Here is an 18,433-nt window from a genome sequence, read left to right on the forward strand (position 1 = left end):
ACACAGTCCCCTTCATTCACTACCAATACGTTCAAGGAACTTCCAAGGAACATTCAGATGTTGTGTTGAGGGACGTGGTTTAGTGAGAACTATTGGTGATAGGTGGATGATTGGACTGGATCATCTTGTAGGTCTTTTCCAACCTTGGTGATTCTGTGATTCTATGAATATTTTCAAGGAATTCTTTCTGTCGTATCCACACTGCAGCATCCCTAAATAAGATTTTCAATGAAACCCCTTAAAACCTATTTGCTGAGCTCCATTCTCTTGAGGTAGGCACCTAGAGCTCCTGGAGCTCCCAGATCATGTCTGGAAGTGAACATTCAGCAGAGGCTCCTTCCTGGCACTGGCAGCCAAGGGAGCAGCTCCATGCACACACCAGTGTGTTCCAGCCAAAGGTCAATGCAATGCCAATGGTTCTGCTCTCAGGGCATTCTATACAAATTTGGCCTGGTTTGAAGCAACCAGCTTGCACCTGTCTTTGCTTTTGTTAGCAGTCAAAGTCATGGAATTTTCCTATTGCTCTGAATGACATTTTAAGGCTGTACAAATGCTAGCAGGGCTTAAAACATTGCTTGCTCTACTGGAGTGCTGCTCTCCCCCTCTGAGAATTAAGTCTTTGTGTCAAGATCTGTGAATGCTATGGAAATTTGCACCACTGATGTATTATCTGTTTGATAGTCGATATAGGTTAATTTTGCATGTGGGGATCAGCACAGCCCTAAAAGTGAGCAGAGCTTGTTTAAATAGTGATTGGATAGATAGTGAGAGGGAATGGCCTCAAGTTGCACCAGGGAAGATTCAGCTTGGACACCAGGTAATACTGCTTTTCCAAAAGAGTGGTCAGGCAGTGGAATGGGCTGCCCAGGAAGGTGGTGGAGTCACCGACCCTGGAGGTGTGCAAGGAACGTTTGGATTTTGTGTTGAGGGACGTGGTTTAGTGAGAACTATTGGTGATGGGTGGATGGTTGGACTGGATGATCTTGTAGGTCTTTTCCAACCTTGGTGATTCTACTGTTCTATGATTCTATAAATGCTGCTTGTGGTAGCAGAGGGGCCTCACCAGTGGATAATTTCCAAGGCAGTGGGATGAAAAAGAACATTCTGAAGTGCAGAGCAATCACTGGTGATTAGATTTGATGGATGAAAGATTAAAAACAGTGTTTACCTTATTGTTATTCACTACATTAGCAGGTAACTCACCTGGCTGCTACCTTCTTACTGCCTAAACTTGCTAGTTAGCATGTAGATTAAACATAAGCATCAGTCATGTTTTCATCTTGCTAAGAACTCTTAGAACAAAAATAGCATCAACTCTCACTGAAATCTAATAAATGAAGTAACAAGGAAGCAAACCACTGAACCGGAATGCCAGAAGCAGGAACTGAGCAAACATCTGTGCTTTGAGCTGCGTCAAGGGAGGGTCAGGTGGGGATGAGGGAAAGGTTCTGCCCCAGAGGATGGTGGGCATGGAGCAGCTCCCAGGGCAGTGAGCACAGCCCCGAGCTGCTGGAGCTCAGGGAGCACCGGGATACCACTCTCAGATGTAGGGTCAGGGTTTGGGGGGAGCTGTGTGAGGACAGGGGTTGTGTTCAGTGATCCCCGTGGGTTTCTTCCAACTTGGAGCATTCTGTGATTCTCAACATTTCAGGGGTGAGTGGCAAGCCTGCATGTCACACACAGTAAAGTCATCTTTGCCAGGACTATTGTTAGCCACTGAAAGGACCTCCAATCTTAGTGATTCTGTGATTCTATGATCCCTCCCTTATTATCCATAAATCTCTTATGGGTTCATACCATTCTCCAAACCTTTTGGGGCAATAGGAGGGGAAATAAAAGGAGATATCAAAAGGCTGGTAAAAATGCAAAGCGCTCAAGGTGGGTTATGAGTGAGAATTACAGGAGAGAGAGACCTTTGTGTCAGCCCTCTGCACTGGGTGAGGTTAGTCTGGAACTTGTGTAAAAAGTGGCAAAGCAAAAATGCATCAAGACTGAAATGTTTCCCATTGCTTTCCCTCAGTAAGAGGGATGGGGAGACAAATGCTGTAGGAATTGTCAGCAAGCAATAGGTCCAGGGCCAATGCTGGGACTGGGCTCCAGCAGCTGACCACCAAGCCCTCTGCATGTTCCATGCCTGTGCCCACATTGGAAACAAATCTGCAAAAGCCAGAGGTTTGGGGTTTGGCTTATTTGTATATGTATAATGGCCCCATTATACAACTGGCCATCACGGTCAGTGGAAATTCACTGTTGCAGATTGCAACATTTTCACCAGATCTTTCACTGCAAGTGTGATATGGGGGATAACGAATTGCTTGACAAAAGGTTGGGTGCAGTTACTTATTGACAGAGCACTCAGCCGTCAAACTTTCACAATCCCACAACCCCTATAAATGCCAGGTGCCTTCCCTTGCCTCTTCCTCAAACAAACATCCTCCTCCTTCGGTCTTTGAGGATCAGTCCACAATTGAGCCATGAAGATCCTCTACCTGCTCTTTGCTGTCCTCCTCTTCCTCTTCCAGGCTGCTCCAGGTGAGATACAACATAAATCCAACCACTGAGAGGAGATGCAAGCACAAGTGTGTGCCTAGAAGGAAAAAAGGCTGATAGGCAATCTATGATGCTGGTGCTACGCATCATCTGTTCTCAGGCAGAATCTACTCTTGAAAAAAACCAACAGCATACGATTTATTGCTTATTTATCCTTTATTGCATATTTATCCTTTACTGCGTATTTATCCTTTACTTTTAAAAATAAAAACTGAGACTTTAACGCCTTCCTCTCCCCACAGGCTCAGCAGATCCACTTTTCCCTGACACCGTAGCATGCAGGAATCAGGGGAATTTCTGCCGTGCTGGGGCATGCCCCCCCACCTTCACCATCTCTGGACAGTGCCATGGGGGGCTGTTAAACTGCTGTGCCAAGTAAGTGCTGCAGGGCGGAAGGGAGAGCATTTTCTTTCTGCCATGTGCCTGCTGCTCCTTCGTGCAGGATGCACACATCGGGGGGAGGGATCTTGCAGAGCAGCTATTTGTGAGGAATATGTGTGGAGGTTGAGCATAAGTATGTTGTATAAAATCATAGAAACACCACGGTTGGCAAGGAGCTCCAAGACCATCCAGTCCAACCGCCCACCTACCACCAGTATTTCCCCACTAAACCATGCCCCTTTGTGCAATATCTAAACACTTATTGAACATCCTCAGGAATGGTGACCCCACCACTTCCGTGGGCATCCTGTGCCACTACATCACCACTCTTTCTGAGGAGAAGTATTTCCTAATATCCAATCTGACCTTCCCCTGGAGCAATTTGAGGCCTTTCCCTCTTGTCCTGTTGGTACTTATGCAGGAGAAGTGGTCATGTTTAAAGAGGTAATTAATTCTGCTGGAAGCTGTGTACAAGAGTAGAAGTTCAGAAGTTCAAGAGTGCCAACATTTCCCAGAATTCAGCATTTTCTTCCTGAATTTGATTTTAGATGGGGAAAAAAAATCAAAGAAACTTATTACAAAAATATCTGATAGTATTTTTACCTGGGGAAAATGTGTCATCCATTCCTCTATACTTTTCCCAGAAGACCTAGGTTTCAATAAGGAAAATATCTACTTCTTCCTCCCACAACCATGCATCTCTTAGGTGTGAATTTGTGATTGAATGAAGGCAATTGCATTTGTATTGCACTTTTGACCTTGGAGACCAACTTCTAATAATGCCTGCAGCTCCCCTAGTAGCAAGACTTTTTCTTTCCCTAAGGATTTAAACACAGATCTCAGGAGTGCACTTCAGCTTAGGATCAAAGATACTTCTCAGACATCTCAAGCTGTGAGATTGTGGTTTCAAGAAACTCAAGCCACACCAATATTATGACACGTTCACTGCCATGATATCAATGATATTAAGGAAGCATCCACTTAGGAATTTAGGAAAATAAACAATACAGAAGCAATCTACTATTAAATGATTTTGCAAAGGAATAACTCAATCCCTCTGTCTTCCTAAAATATCATTCGCTTTAGGACTCGAGTTCTATAGTTGGTAAATAGAGATGATGAGAAAAGAGCAGGTGGCAGATTTTCAGCATTGAACGTCTCTAAGAACTTCTGTTAGGCCTGATCCTAGGAGAACTGGGGCTGAGGAGTGAACAAGGCCTCTGGAGGGGTTTTTTCAAGAATAATTTTCTGCAGAAATACTCCTGAGTAGAATGTCCCATGCATGATATCAGTGGATGCTAATGTTCAGGATGAAATTTCTTCTTACTGAGATGTTTGTTTTCAGCTGGCTTGATTCACTACAGTAGAAGCTAAACCAATAAGGTATTCTGATATCTTCTTTTTCCAACTGCGAATTCAATCTATTTGGAAAGAAACTGGACACAAAGGATTTGATTCAATGAACAAAACTGTGGTGTTTAGTGGCATTTGAGAGTATCTAAACCACATTGATAAGTCTTGCTGATATGACCTATGGGAAAACAATGCTGGAGGCCAAGCAGACACCTACTCCAGGGCTCTTCAGATGGCACTGAACTCGTGTGTTTAAATCATGAAGCAAAACCCCTGGTCTTTACTTTGAGGAGAGCTGAATCAATAACTTACTACTAAAGGTAACAGATCTGGTTTGCCAGTGAGCTCAGTTCATGTAGACTGGTTGTGTGCAGACCTACCCACCCAGCATAGGGCCCCTTCTTTGTAGGCATCTACATGAAGGTTTTTACAAACTGCATCTCAAACTCAACATATATGTTTATTCTTAATGGTAATTAGCAGCAACTGAGTCTTTCAGAGGCTGAGCTTCATCCCACTTCAGCAAAGTAATGAGGTTCCTTGTGTCCCTACAGGATTCCGGCGCAGTAAGGAAAGGCTTTCACTGGGTCAGTGCCCTTGTGCCAGCAACATTTCCACTGCCTGAGGAGCTGATTTTGATGGATTCCTCCTCTGTCTAAACCCTCAGCAAATGAGCCTTCAAAGAAGCTTCCAGAGGGCACGTCCTGTTAGCACACTGCTTCTGGAGATCCAGGTTTTCCTTGCTGAAGTCACTCCCTTTTTTGCTTTTAATTAATACACAAGCCACTTTGGCATCTTGGCCACCTATTCCAGCCTACCTCACGGGATGTTTGGATGCTCAGTCACTTCAGGTTCATGCAGCATGGAGCATATGAAGCAATACATATGTTATTATTTTACTCACACACCCAAATAAATGTCTTCTTAAACCAAGAATAATGATCTCTTATTGTTGCTAAACATCAAACCTGTATTCAGGTAACATTCAGGTAACATTCATAAAAGAATATTAAATGTTATGTCTTCTAAGGAGAGGAATACGAAAAAAAAATCAAACTATTCCTAGTAGATATTATGGGAATGACTTCTCTGTGTCTTGGAGAAGAGGTAGAAACAGATATAGCCAAGAAATCTATAGTGCTAACATGCAAAACCAAGATGTTTTACAGCATATCCTCCTATAATTACAGCCTCGCAATTAACTTCTTTTCTCCTGTCACAACTGGTCATGGAAGCAAGAGGTCTGGTTTTGGAGTCAATTTCTTACATCTATCATCTTGAAAGGTTGTTAGGGCAACACGAGGCTGATTTCAACCAGATGCATTAGAAACAAATCAGGAATTTCCACATGGCAGAGGAGCCTATTTTTAGGTAATTTACATGATTCCCATATCTCTGAATATGGATTTATATCCAGCCAAAGAAACTGTTCCTTCTCCACAACTGGAGATTTTTATCTGTCAATATATCTATCTATCTGTCTGTCTTTATGTCTATCCTTTTATCTGTTCTATTTCTCCTATGAAGAAAGGCTGAGGGAACTGGGCTTGTTCAGCTTGGAGAAGAGAAGCTCTGGGGAGACCTCATTGTGGCCTTCCAGTGCTTGAAGGGAGCCTATAAAGAGGAGGGGGAACGGCTGTTTGTGAGGGTGGATGGTGATAGGACAAGGGGAATGGTTTGAAACTGAGACAGGGGAGGTTTAGGTTGGATGTGAGGAGGAAGTTTTTCCCCCAGAGGGTGGTGAGGCACTGGAACAGGTTGCCCAAGGAGGCTGTGGATGCCCCATCCCTGCAGGCATTCAAGGCCAGGCTGGATGTGGCTCTGGGCAGCCTGGTCTGCTGATTGGTGACCTGCACATAGCAGGGGGTTGGAAACTGGATGAGCATCCAATTCCAACCATCAATCTATATTAGTTTTTATGGGAAGGTAGAAAGATTTAAACAATCTGAGAAGAATCCCAATCAGAAACAGAAAGGAAATGCAGAAATCAGAAAAGTTCAAATTAACAGAGTCTGTGTGGTATTTTATTTCCTTCCTGTGGTCTTAGTTTCCTCATCAAACTCTCCCATTTTGCTAGTCTGAAGAGCACAACACATTCAGCTTTTACCAATTCAGTTCACTGGGTGCAGACCCAGAGGATGAAGAGAAGGAGAATGACCAATCTTCAGATGACCAATTTTTTTCACAGAATAGATGGATCTCTACTTGCAGATAAAATGTCACAAAGAAATTACAGTGTCCTTAAATGCCTTAAAACCCACTAATAGTTTAATTTAACTCCATTCTTGACATGCTAGAGGTGACGTAAGCTGTTGGAGTACCTCTTGCTATACTTCTTGAAGTGTGGTGACCTGCAGAAGCACTCTTTGTTTATAAAGACTCAACTACATCTACATCAATGACTAAAAAGTGCAGGAGCAGTTTTCTGGTGAAGTGGAAGACTGCTGACAAAACCTCTCTTCTTCCAAAGTCAGATGGTTGCATTTGTGGTGCATAGCAGAACTGTCTCTAGTGTGTGCAAACCCCTGAGCCATGACTTTTTCAGGAAATGCCTGGCTGACCCATTCCTAAGCTTCAGTGAAGACCCTGCAAGCATCTAACCATCAGCCATACATCTCACTCCCAGCACTTGGGCCCATTCTATTACTGCAGGCACAGCTTATCTCTTTCCCATCCCTCAAGTTCCCCTACAAGAAATCTTTGTTATTAAGTCTGGATAAATTCAGATTTCCCTCTTCTCCAGTGAAGCACACCTGTAGTGTTTAAGCCAATCTTCAGTCATCTGAAGATTGGTCATTCCCCTTCTTCTCTTCATCCTCTGGGTCTGCACCCAGTGAACTGAATTGGTAAAAGCTGAATGTGTTGTGCTCTTCAGACTAGCAAAATGGAAGAGTTTGATGAGGAAACTAAGACCACAGGAAGGAAATAAAATAACACACAGACTCTGTTAATTTGAACTTCTCTGATTTCTGCATTTCCTTTCTGTTTCTGATTGGGATTCTTCTCAGATTGTTTAAATCTTTCTACCTTCCCATAAAGGTGAAGCAGGGTGATCCCTTCTTGTTTCTAGATGCTTCATCTCACATCCATCAAGGGCTTTTGTTTTGACCAGAAGCCACCTTTGCTGGCGTGAATCTCTCATTCACTGATTACTGAGTGTTCCCCTCAAGGTGTCCCTCATCCCATGTCTATTGAGAATGTCCCTGGTAAGAAATTCTTTTTCCTTCTCCTGGAGATCTGCAGGAAAGCAACTGGATCAAATCTGGTTGATAGTGCATCTTGATGATGATTCAAATCAGATAATACAAACCAGAGGGAAAAAGGAGACCTCACAACTGATGCATACCTTTGAAAGCTAATGCAGGGGACATCAGAAAACCTCTTTCTAGAGTACCCGAAGGATGGACTAGTTTTCAAAATAGTGATTGTGATATGGACTTTCCAATAACTTGCTGCTCAGTGACTTCTCCCCCTCGTAGCTCACTGCTATGGTAGGAAGCCAGATTGGAGGCTGTCCTACGGCCGACCTTGCACAATCACTTCAGGCACTAGGGCTGGCGAACTCCCTCTGAAACCTAGTTTCATGCATGAGAAACCTCTATCAAGTGCTCTATCAAGGGTAACGAACATCTTGCACTTCCTGCCCACTGTTACCATTGCTGTGTATTCAGATGTCTGAGACTCTCACTGGTTTTCTTTCTGGTGGTTGGTGACCCTGGTGGTTGAAACTCGATGATCACTGTGGTCCTTTTCAACCCAGGCCATTCTATGATTCTATGAATTCATTCTTTCTGGCTGATGGATCTGCCATTCTTCACAAGGACAGGGCCCATGCAAACTCCTCCTCCTGCTCCTTTGCTCTCAGGTCAAATGCATACCTCAAGGTAGACAGCTCCTCATCAGTAACCGCCCTACTGGTTTCTCTGTGTGCTGGGGCCTGTTTGCCAGCATCTTCTCTTGGTTCTCAGCGAGAAGGGAGAAGCAAGGACGTTGCCCAAGCTCCCTTTTCCCAATCCCAGGCCGCCTTCATGGGTGCTGTAATTGCCTAGACTGTGTTTATCACTCAGCGGAAGGAGACTGCGGAGGGCAATGAGGAAGATGGAGCCATTTCTCCTTTCCTTCCCTCTTGTGACAGTGTTTGGGTCCAAAGAGCACTGAATAGCACGTAGTACCATGTGCTGATATCAGCAGGGTTTGCTCAGCAGCCTCACTCCCCAAAACAAACATCCCTGGGACAGGCAGGGAAAGGTTATGTAAGAAGGATACAAGTGCATCTTCCTTCTCCATTAAGTCCTGCTATTCTTGCAAACTTGATAGCAAGCAGCTTCACCCTTGATGTCTTGCTTTTTGCTGATCTGGAATTCAGTTTTCTCTTCATGTTCCCCAGGAGTTGAACAATCCTTATTGATCCCTTTCAACTCAGGCTATTCTATAAGGACTTCTACTCAGAAACATATCTGATCAATGCAAAACTGTCAGCCCAGGAGGTGAAAAGGGAAAGAAACATACATGCATACCCTACATACATCTGCTGGATGTAATGCCTATCACATATCACAGGAAGATATGAGGCTCACTGCCCTTCCCTTGGAGCTCATGAGGTCATGGCAGTGCATGATCCTACAGTCTTATACATGGTCCTACCTGTCCCCCCAGCATTACATGGCTCCCCAGCTTGCTGAGCATGGACAAAAAGCAATGTGTCTTCTTTGCCACCTGCCTCCTCTTGCCCATACTCAACCTCCTCATTTGCTTTCCACTGTAAAGAATATTTTTGCATGTTTCTGAAATCCTAGGCCTGACATAGCCATGAAAAGAACATGGTGTGCTTTTTCACAAACTGTAGCACCAGCTTCATGTCCACCACCCAATTTGTTTCAACTGCTTTACCAGACGTGGAACACCATGCTCTCTGCACACAAATGTAGCTGACTTCCTGCTATTTATTTTTGCACAGAAGCAGTAAAAAATTAAGCACCCTCATGACTTGATTTCATTAATGATTCTTGGCTTCCAGTGTTTGCAAAAAGAAATGCCAATAAAACATGTACAGTTTTCACATGCCTCAAGAGTGGCATTTCTCAATGATAAGCACAAGTATTAAGTCTGTAGCCATCAGAATGGGGTAGAGGAACTCAGTGCAGGCAGGAGCCTTGAGGTACACAATCTCACCATTTTGAAGGGTTGGTTGCCAAAAGGGAACTGGGATGCAGTCTTCCACAACAGAGTGGCACAATGCACAGAAGTGTTCCTTCTGGTTCTTTCTGTCTAATGACTTCATCTTCCTGATGTGGTAAAACGTCATGGCTGAGGTCTCAAATAAAGGATGCAGATAGCAATTGAGCTTTGAACCATGCTAGAACACCTGGGAGAAATTGCACCAAGTTGCAGATATCATGGACAGGGATGAGGGGATGTCCACAGCCCTTTCACTTCTGACTCCTACAAATGCAGCCCCGCAATTCCAACTCAAGAGTGGACTAAAGCCCTGAGCCACTCCTTCATCCAAGTAGGAGGATCTGTTGCATCTCTGTTTCACGCAGTCTTGGTATGTTAGCAGTACCCCATGGCTGGGAAGGGGACAGTCTGTGACAACATCATGTCCAAGAGCCACAAGTCATCAGCAAACCCGCATGGTTTACAGTATTGTGAATCACAGGAACCCACCTCCCTCCTGCTCCAATCCTGTGTCCTCTCTGGGTGCAGCCCATCAGCTGAGCACAGGGTGTCATTTGGTCCTTGTTCAGGTCAGGCATCTTCAAATGTGTTGGGTTGCAACATCTTCATACATCACCAATCTCTACAGTCGTAGGGCAGTGAACTTTTACCACTCCTCCTCCCCTGAAGTGTCTGCACCGTCCAGACCCACAGCCTTTATAAGTGCAGGGACCAGGCATCTTCTGCCTCATACGAGTCTGTATCTCTACGACTGTGCTCAGCTGCTTCCAGACACCTTTAGATATCTTCACAGCTGCAAAGGCTATTTCACAGCAGAGGACAATCATGAGAATCCTTTTCTTCCTTGTTGCTGTTCTCTTCTTTCTCTTCCAGGCTGCCCCAGGTAAGATGGAAAATAGGTGAGATGGAGACTAAAAGGGAAAATGTGCAGAGAAGTCCTAGCCTCTATGCACTTGGACTCTTGTCATACTTAAACTCCTTTTCCTTATTCACAGCCTATTCATCGCTGTATCCTGGCGATGATGGAGTTGCAGTTTGACATCACCTGAGCATTTGGCTTCAGCTCTGAACATATCAGTCATGGTTAAACCAGCACAGTGGCTACCTAAAACCATATACAGCACCAGTGACCACAGCCACTGACCTTACATAGTATATAGAGAGCTATATAGAAAGTTCTAGTGGGACGTGTTATATTCCCTGAGTTTGGCTGTGGTTTCATGATTTTTATGCCGTGTTAGCTTTACTACATTATATTTGGTAACAGTGTACACAGCTTCCCTGTGAGCACGCAGGAAGCTATTCAAATCAGAAGATGATGAATGATAATTTACATCTGCTGAAACTTGAGCCAAAAGCCTGAAAAAGTCCTTGACTTGCCTGTGGTCTCATTCTAGCCCTGACATCTTGCATCCAGTTATGTGATTGGAAGGGTGGAAAGAAGATTCTCTCCCTGTGTATTCAGGCAGCTCTGTGGGATGATGCTTAAGACACCATCTTGCAATACGAAAGCTTTCTCTTCTCACATTTACACTTAGACCTCCTGAGTGTGTATTCTAGATCAGCAGACCTGTATTTTTCAAATAACATAGTTGTGACTGTGCGGCTTTGCCTCAACTCTCTGTTTTGACAGTGCATTTAATAGGTTTGATATGTTTAATTCCAGGCTGTTCTAAGTGCTTCAGAGAAGTTTAAGCTTTCTCCATTGCTGCTTTGATTTGCAGTAGACTTACATTTGTACTTCCTTTCCTAGCTCAGCAAGTGCCTGTCTACTCAGTGAAGGGATGTAGAACCACTTAACCCAACAGCAGGCACTTGCAGGAGATTCACTTAAACAATGTGCAAAGAATGCAATTTGAGTTTCAGGCTGAACATCTCAGTTGGAATGATTAATGTTTAACCTGTAAACCCTCTAACCCAAACCTGAGGGTAGCATTTCACATGGGATAAGCCCAGGCAATTGTCCTGGCGATGATGGAGTTGCAGTTTGACATCACCTGAGCATTTGGCTTCAGCTCTGAACATATCAGTCATGGTTAAACCAGCACAGTGGCTACCTAAAACCATACACAGCACCAGTGACCACAGCCACTGACCTTATTACATAGTATATAGAGAGCTATATAGAAAGTTCTAGTGGGACGTGTTATATTCCCTGAGTTTGGCTGTGGTTTCATGATTTTTACGCCGTGTTAGCTTTACTACATTATATTTGGTAACAGTGTACACAGCTTCCCTGTGAGCACGCAGGAAGCTATTCAAATCAGAAGATGATGAATGATAATTTACATCTGCTGAAACTTGAGCTGAAAGCCTGAAAAGTCCAGTTAAGACATTTTAATTTGGATAACATCACCTTTTCTGGGTGGTGTGAGATTAATATTAAAGATACCCCAATCACAAACCTGCATGCCAAGCACGGTGCCAGGATATCACATAGCATGCCTTGTAATCTTATGCTGTATCTCTCCTTATGCTCTGCTGTGGTAAATGAACGTCAGTTTCCCTTTGATATCTTGCAGCTTACAGCCAAGAAGCTGCTGACACCTTAGCATGCCGGCAGAACCATGGCTCCTGCTCTTTTATTGCATGCCCTGCTCCTTCAGTTGACATTGGAACCTGCCGTGATGGGAAGCTGAAGTGCTGCAAATGGTAAGGGAGTTCCTCCTGAGAAACCCAGGGGTATCACAGAATCACAGAATCACAGAATCACAGAATTGTAGGGGTTGGAAGGGACCTCTAGAGATCATCGAGACCAACCCCCCTGCCATTATGTATCAGCATAACATAACTAGAAGCAAGTCAGAACTCATAACTGGAATGCAGTTCTCCACCTGAGCTGTTCTATTAGGTGCAGAGTGCCAAATATCAGAGCAAAGGTGCTGTAGGAGATCTTCCACTCTCTGGAAGTAAAGTGTGTTTTCATCAGTACCATGAGAAAACCTCTTTATCTATAGGAGATATATCATGTGGAGCAATGCTGTAGTATGCTGTGGTCCAGTTATGCAGCTAATGACACGAGCTGTAGCATACCTGCCCTTTTTTGGACATCGTAAATTAATTGTTCTTGTTTTGCTTTATTTATTTATTTTTAATTATTTGCATTCATATTTAATTGAAGCGGGTTTCTGTGAAACACTATGCTGAAGGAGAAAAAAAAAAAGAATAATGTGAAGCCTTGCCAGAGCCCTGGCACAGGGAGCAGACAGCAATAGTGGCTCCTCTTGGGGATCTGCAACAGCCCTTGGTCATGGTACTAGGCACCCTGCTCTGGGCAGCTCTGCTGGGGTTGGGGGGACCAAGGGACTCAGAATTACATCCAATCTCAATCATTCTGTGATTCAGTGAATATAAATCAGAGGTTCAGATCACAAAGATCTCCAGTAGTCTTCAACCTCATGTGTTACCAAGTGTCTACACCAGCCTGAAATGGGAACGTATCATTTGCTTGTCTGGATAGAGAAAGGTTGAATAGGTCACCACCTGATTTCTCTTTGCAGGAGACCCAGCTCCTAAATCTGAGACCTCACTGACCACGCAGATAAGAGCCCTGGGAATCTGAGACGTCTCCTGCCTTATGACATCACAGGATCTTTGAACTTTGATGCAAACCCAAGGAGCCTTTCCCAATGGAGTGAAGAGTCCTGGGAGCACGAGAAGATCTGAGGAGGAATTCTTGTACCTCAGATAGAGATTTGCAGCTCCATTTCTAATAAAAACAATTCCAAGTGAAACCACATTGCTGACATTTGCTGGTGTATGTCAGGGTGGTTTTGTTGTTATTACTGTATACAACAATCAACTTGTAAATGAAGTTTATTTAACTAAATTAATTTACATGCATGTGTCTTTGAGTCCTATTAAATCACCCTTAAATTGCGTGGCTTGCAGCAATCTGTGTGGCAGTATACATGTTAATACACCAAAAACCACCAACAGTCCAGAGCACTAGGCTGTCCTCTGCCAACCCAACATGGAGTTCTGGGAATGTCAACACAGAGAAACCCAGCATGGCAGAAGGACAAGTTCTTTAGGTCTTGAAACCACCTCACTGAATCTATGTGATTCTGGTCCCACTGCCTGTATTTTGTCTAGATCAGCAGGGGGTGTTACTTCCCTGAATGCTGAATAGTAAACTATTAGTCACAGCACTGTGCTGTCTGGATGCATGTCCATCAGCCTAGAGTCTCCACTGTTAAGAAATGTCCCCTGTTTCATTCCAAGGGTTGCCAACAAACTTGCTAATGTTTCAAAAAAACAGCAGAAAAATGAGTGAAAGCCCCCAAACACACTCATATGGGATGGGATGGGATGGGATGGGATGGGATGGGATGGGATGGGATGGGATGGGACGGGACGGGACGGGATGGGATGGGATGGGATGGGATGGGATGGGATGGGACTGGCTAGCATGGCATGGCATGGCATGGCATGGCATGGCATGGCATGGCATGATGTCCCATGTGCTTAGCACACCAGAGGGCTAATGCAAAGAACAAAAGGATCTCAGATGAGCAATGGATAAAGTACTCACACTTCCCATCCCATGAGCTGCTATGAACTGATTTTGGAGTGCCATGGGCCATGCACACAATCCCTTTGTGCCAGCCTTCTACTAACCCATTCACAGGGGTTTGTACAAGTTGTTGTTGGCCATTGCTAATTGATGTAATAAGAGGATCTGTCCATATTCCTGTCTGTATGTGGGTTTGGATTTTTTATCATGTCACACTAACCCTGGGTGAGATGGGAGCCAGGACTTCCAGCAAAAACACAAACCAAGACAAATTCCTTGGCAGGGATCAGGAGCAGACACAAGTCTTCTGGAGAACACTTATTAAAATGTGTAGAGATATGTGGTCTACAAAATATGAAAAACTCAGTTGTGCATTCAGCCTCTCCTGGAGATTCTGTCTTTCAGTGTTAATTCTATTACTGTTAATTCTAAGCAGAAAAGAAAAATGCAAGCATCTGATCTGAAGGCCAAAGCAAGAATCTGCTCTGCATCTTCTCATGGGGATGCAGTGTGATTTTGCTAAAAACTATTTTATTTCAGAAAAGAAAAGGAACACTAGTCTTCACCGGGTGGTTCAGTGACCACTGTCAGAGTCTCTTCAGGTCAATTTGCAGAAATTTGCAGGGGTGCCACTTTTCTTTCCTCTTCTATTCAGCCTTTGGTGCATGCATGTGTAGATGTTAAATCCATATTTTCAGCCCCACATCCCAGGTTTTGTAGCAGGATGATGAATCTCTTACATCACCAGAAGAGCTGCTTAGCTGGTCTGAGGTCCTGGCAAACATTAGTTGTACTGCAAGAGAGAATCACAGAAGCACCAAAGTTGTAAAAGTCCTCCACGATCTCTGATCTCTGATACGAAGATAATCTCTTTATATAAACCTACTGCTTAGTCTGTTTTGATCTGTTTTGTTTTTTAATACCTCTCCTATTACTATTGAGCATAGTTTAAATAAGAACTTCCAAAACCAAGATGAGTTGCAAAAAATTACATGTCAGAAACAGTGGAAGCAGAGTACACATTTTCATGGAAGTTTTTTTTTGTTGGATTTTTTCCCTCATAATTTTGCGTTGCAATAAACAAACAGGTGAACCTTTGAAATCCGTAGGAAACCCTCTGAGTGTACTTGCTAAGGTATATAACAAACCCATTCCCCATCGAACAGCTGATCCTTGAACAACTGTAGCTCACCACAGTCCTGCAGCACGGGACTGCTTGCTGGCAGCGCCCAAAGGCTCTGGTATGGAGGTGGAAGCAGTGGTCCTTGGAGCAGATCCCTCCTGCCTGCTCACATTGTGCCTCGTTGTTAGGTACACGCATGAAACCTGTGCAAAGATGGTGACTTTTCATTTTTGATCCCAAGGAAGACGAAGTACAAGCAAGGGTTGCAGTGTGACAGCAGTATTCCAGTATTCTGCACCATTACATTCTCTCGGATTCCGGTGCAAGAAGGTCAGCGGTCACATCCTGTGTGCCAAACTACTACAGCAGTAGCCAAGATGGACGCCCTTTCCATTTCTATTTTACTGTGTTTCTACTCACAAAATTCCCTTGGTGTTTCCTTTGGCTTTATGGAGTTCTTACCTACAGAACTTTGGAGCACAATAAGGAGAACGGCCAAGAAAAGGTAAAGGATCTTCATGTCCCAGTTCAGTGTCACAAAACACAACAGCCACTAGGGGGAAAAAATGCCACCAAAAAAAATCCTGCATTTATTCCGCATAGACTATTGACCCAAGCATCATGCATGACTTTCAACCTACAGTTTGCAAATTGAAGTTATTCAAGAGAGTACATTTTCTAGAAACTCTATTGAAATATCACTTTTTAAGGGAAGCACATTTCATATGATCAAGAAAATGTGGTCGTATGAAAACACACTTACTTGATCATATGAAATGTGTTTTATATCTATAAAATTCAAAAGAATACAGATACAGTGATCTTCTCTCTATCACATGCAAAAACAGCCAGTATCAGCTGCACTGAAGACTCCTACATTTGAACCTGATGGACTTCAGATATTTTATTTATATTTTTTAAAATTATAAAAAATAAAATAAAAATAAAAGTAAAATAAAAATTAATTAGCATTCTTCAAATTGTATCCAGTTCATATAATTTAAGCATTTGTTTTCCTAGGTCTCTATTATAACTAATAAGCAAAACTTCCACAAGCACAAAATCAACTGTACTTCCATTTAGAATTTTTATCTTTTTTTTGTTTCTTCTTTTTTTTTCCTTCTTTTTCTTGTGAGCAGCTGTAGAGGATGTGATTGTATGATCTGGCATGCTATGTTTGTGGCATGATGATGAAAGATTAAAATGCCCATCCTATTTAACTGTTACCTATTTTGTGTCAGGTATATATAGATGATGACATAAACCAGGATAAAGATGCTCAAAACCTTGAATTATTCAAGAAATATTAATTTTTGATGCTTATAAAGTGATATTAAGTCCCTAATAATATTTCTACAAAAAAAAAAGCTAAAAATTCCCTTCTCTCCACAGCACATCTATGACAAACAGCAGCCAGAAGCTATAAAGCATCTCACACCATCAGCTCATTGTGCAGACTCCAATTACATTTTGCAGATAAAATGATTATAACCATCCAGAGTCACCATTACTGAGTATAATGATGGAATATCAAGCAGTATATGTTTTCTTGTTTGTAAGGTAGGTGACTTACCACTGATGATGGGGAGTCCTCAGCACACTTCTCACCATGAGGTTCCTTCACCTTCTCTTTGCCATCCTCTTGTTCCCGTGTCCTCTCTGCAAATGACAGGAAGGGAGGAGAGACCTTTGGTAAGATTACCCAACACTTGTCCTCATGGCATGTTCGCAATTAGCAGGAACAGCACGAAATCCAGTTGGGGAAATGTCCTGCTGTCGATGCTGGCCTTGGCCTGTCCCATGGAAACGTGCCCAGACCCGGCTTGGCCAATCCCTGCCTGGAAATCACATCTCCTGCCCAGTATTTTCAATCAATTTTCTGCAATGGCACAGCACACTCACATGCAGAGACCCCCAGAGCACCACTCAGGGAGGATGGAAGGCATCTGAGCTGCCTTTGTCTTCAGCCCACCCAAGCAATTATGGAGCTGGTCATGAAGAAAACATTCCCAGTACTGAGATTTCTGAAAATCATCCATGTGAGTCTTGCAGAGGGGAAAGACCTGTTCGAGTTCTGCTCCTCATCCAAAGGTAGCAACATTGCATTTTCTATTTCCTACTTGTTTAAGTCCCTAGTTATCACTAAAAATACTCTCTCTATCCACATTTCTCCCAGCATATGACAACTGATGTTTCCCTTTATTCGTTTTTATAAAACTTGAAGCTCGCATCATAGGCAAGGTTATCCTCAAGGGCAAATATGGTACTGCAGGCCATCTTAAAAGTTTTAGGTTTCTCCATACACATTTGGCCTCTGGAGGTTTCAAGAAGTTTTACTCATATGGACCAATTCATGCTTGGAGCTGCTGAGATGCTAAGTTCTCTACAGTGGGAACAGCCCCAGCATCTTTTAAAACATCTTTCTTTCACGTACTATAGGCATAATAATGCAATGGGGGCACTTTGCACACATTGCACCAGTGCAATAAATACCCCTGAAAGGCCCCAAAGACAAACGCAATGACTGCTATCATTGCAGTCCTTGGGCACTTCTGCCCCATGTCCTACATTGCCAGTGCAGTAAATATTCATGAGAGGTCTCAAAGACCTCGTACAGGCACCAGGTAATGGCAACCTTTTGCTTTGTGGTACAGTTGACAAACCAGAGCAAAAGGGATGCCATCCAGAGGGAACAGGACAGGCTAGTGAGGAGGACCCATGTCATCCTCAGGAAGTTCAACAACACCAAGTGCAAGGTCCTGCGCCTGGGTTGGGGCAATCCTAAGCACAGATGCAGGCTGGGTGGGGAATGACTTGAGAGCAGCCCTGAGGAGAAGGGTTTGGCAGCGTCGATTGATGAAAGATTCAACATGAGACAGCAGTGTGTGCGTGCAGACCAGAAGGCCAACCTTGACATGGAGAAGATACAAGAAGGATGGCTGTAAAGGCCAAAGCATTATGCAGGCCAATGATGGCCAAGATGGTGTTGCAGCCCCGAGACTAAAACTTCGTACTGAAGACAGAAGTAGGACCTAAGCAGCAGCCTGTGCCTGTTTCCAGGTATTTCACATAGCCCTGTGGCCTAACGTCTCTCACAGGAAGCGGAATGCTCCGAGGTGGATTGCACCAAGACCTGGGCATTTGTGGTCAAAGCTGTCCCAAAGCGCAGCCTCATTGGAAGGCAGCAAAATGCAGAACCAACTGGGAGGCAAAAGTCTTCTTTCATTGGCCAGTGAGTGCTCTGCCAGAAGCCCCAAACTTCACATAAAGAGGTGTGTTTGGGGCTGGGGAACCTGCCGGAGAAGAGAGACAGAAGGCAGTGGTGATCCTCC

The 18,433-nt window shown here is 43.7% G+C and overlaps 1 protein-coding gene and 2 long non-coding RNA genes across 4 annotated transcripts; 2 read left to right on the plus strand and 1 right to left on the minus strand.

Annotated features, from left to right (window-relative positions):
- Nucleotides 1-2,400: 2,400 nt before the first annotated feature.
- LOC116216368 (gallinacin-10) lies at nucleotides 2,401-5,220 on the plus strand. 2 transcript variants are annotated; one of them, XM_031552659.1, is made up of 3 exons: nucleotides 2,404-2,532; nucleotides 2,793-2,925; nucleotides 4,839-5,220. In XM_031552659.1, exons 1-3 carry the CDS (start codon nucleotides 2,475-2,477, stop codon nucleotides 4,852-4,854), a joined length of 207 nt encoding a protein of 68 aa, XP_031408519.1. In that variant the 5' UTR covers nucleotides 2,404-2,474; the 3' UTR covers nucleotides 4,855-5,220. The 2 variants fall into 2 exon arrangements, with proteins under 2 accessions (XP_031408520.1, XP_031408519.1); XM_031552660.1 differs by lacking the exon at nucleotides 4,839-5,220 and having other exon boundaries at nucleotides 2,401-2,532; nucleotides 2,793-2,929.
- A 6,802-nt stretch (nucleotides 5,221-12,022) lies between these two features.
- LOC104910050 lies at nucleotides 12,023-13,343 on the plus strand. The gene is made up of 2 exons (XR_792753.3): nucleotides 12,023-12,114; nucleotides 12,963-13,343. It is a non-coding gene; the product is annotated as an uncharacterized LOC104910050 (long non-coding RNA).
- A 1,091-nt stretch (nucleotides 13,344-14,434) lies between these two features.
- On the minus strand, nucleotides 14,435-16,844 carry LOC116216369. The gene is made up of 2 exons (XR_004159032.1): nucleotides 16,675-16,844; nucleotides 14,435-14,771 (listed from the first exon to the last, which is right to left on the minus strand). It is a non-coding gene; the product is annotated as an uncharacterized LOC116216369 (long non-coding RNA).
- Between the last annotated feature and the right edge of the window lie 1,589 nt (nucleotides 16,845-18,433).

The sequence above is a fragment of the Meleagris gallopavo genome, chromosome 2 (assembly GCF_000146605.3).
Source record: "Meleagris gallopavo isolate NT-WF06-2002-E0010 breed Aviagen turkey brand Nicholas breeding stock chromosome 2, Turkey_5.1, whole genome shotgun sequence".
NCBI classification, from domain to species: Eukaryota; Metazoa; Chordata; class Aves; order Galliformes; family Phasianidae; genus Meleagris; species Meleagris gallopavo.

Bases quoted from the DNA above. Each gene is read 5' to 3' on its own strand.
- LOC116216368 (XM_031552659.1), top strand. From the start codon at position 2,475: ATGAAGATCCTCTACCTGCTCTTTGCTGTCCTCCTCTTCCTCTTCCAG. The intron at 2,533-2,792 runs GTGAGATACAAC...CTCTCCCCACAG, and splicing joins CCTCTTCCAGGCTGCTCCAG to GCTCAGCAGATCCACTTTTC.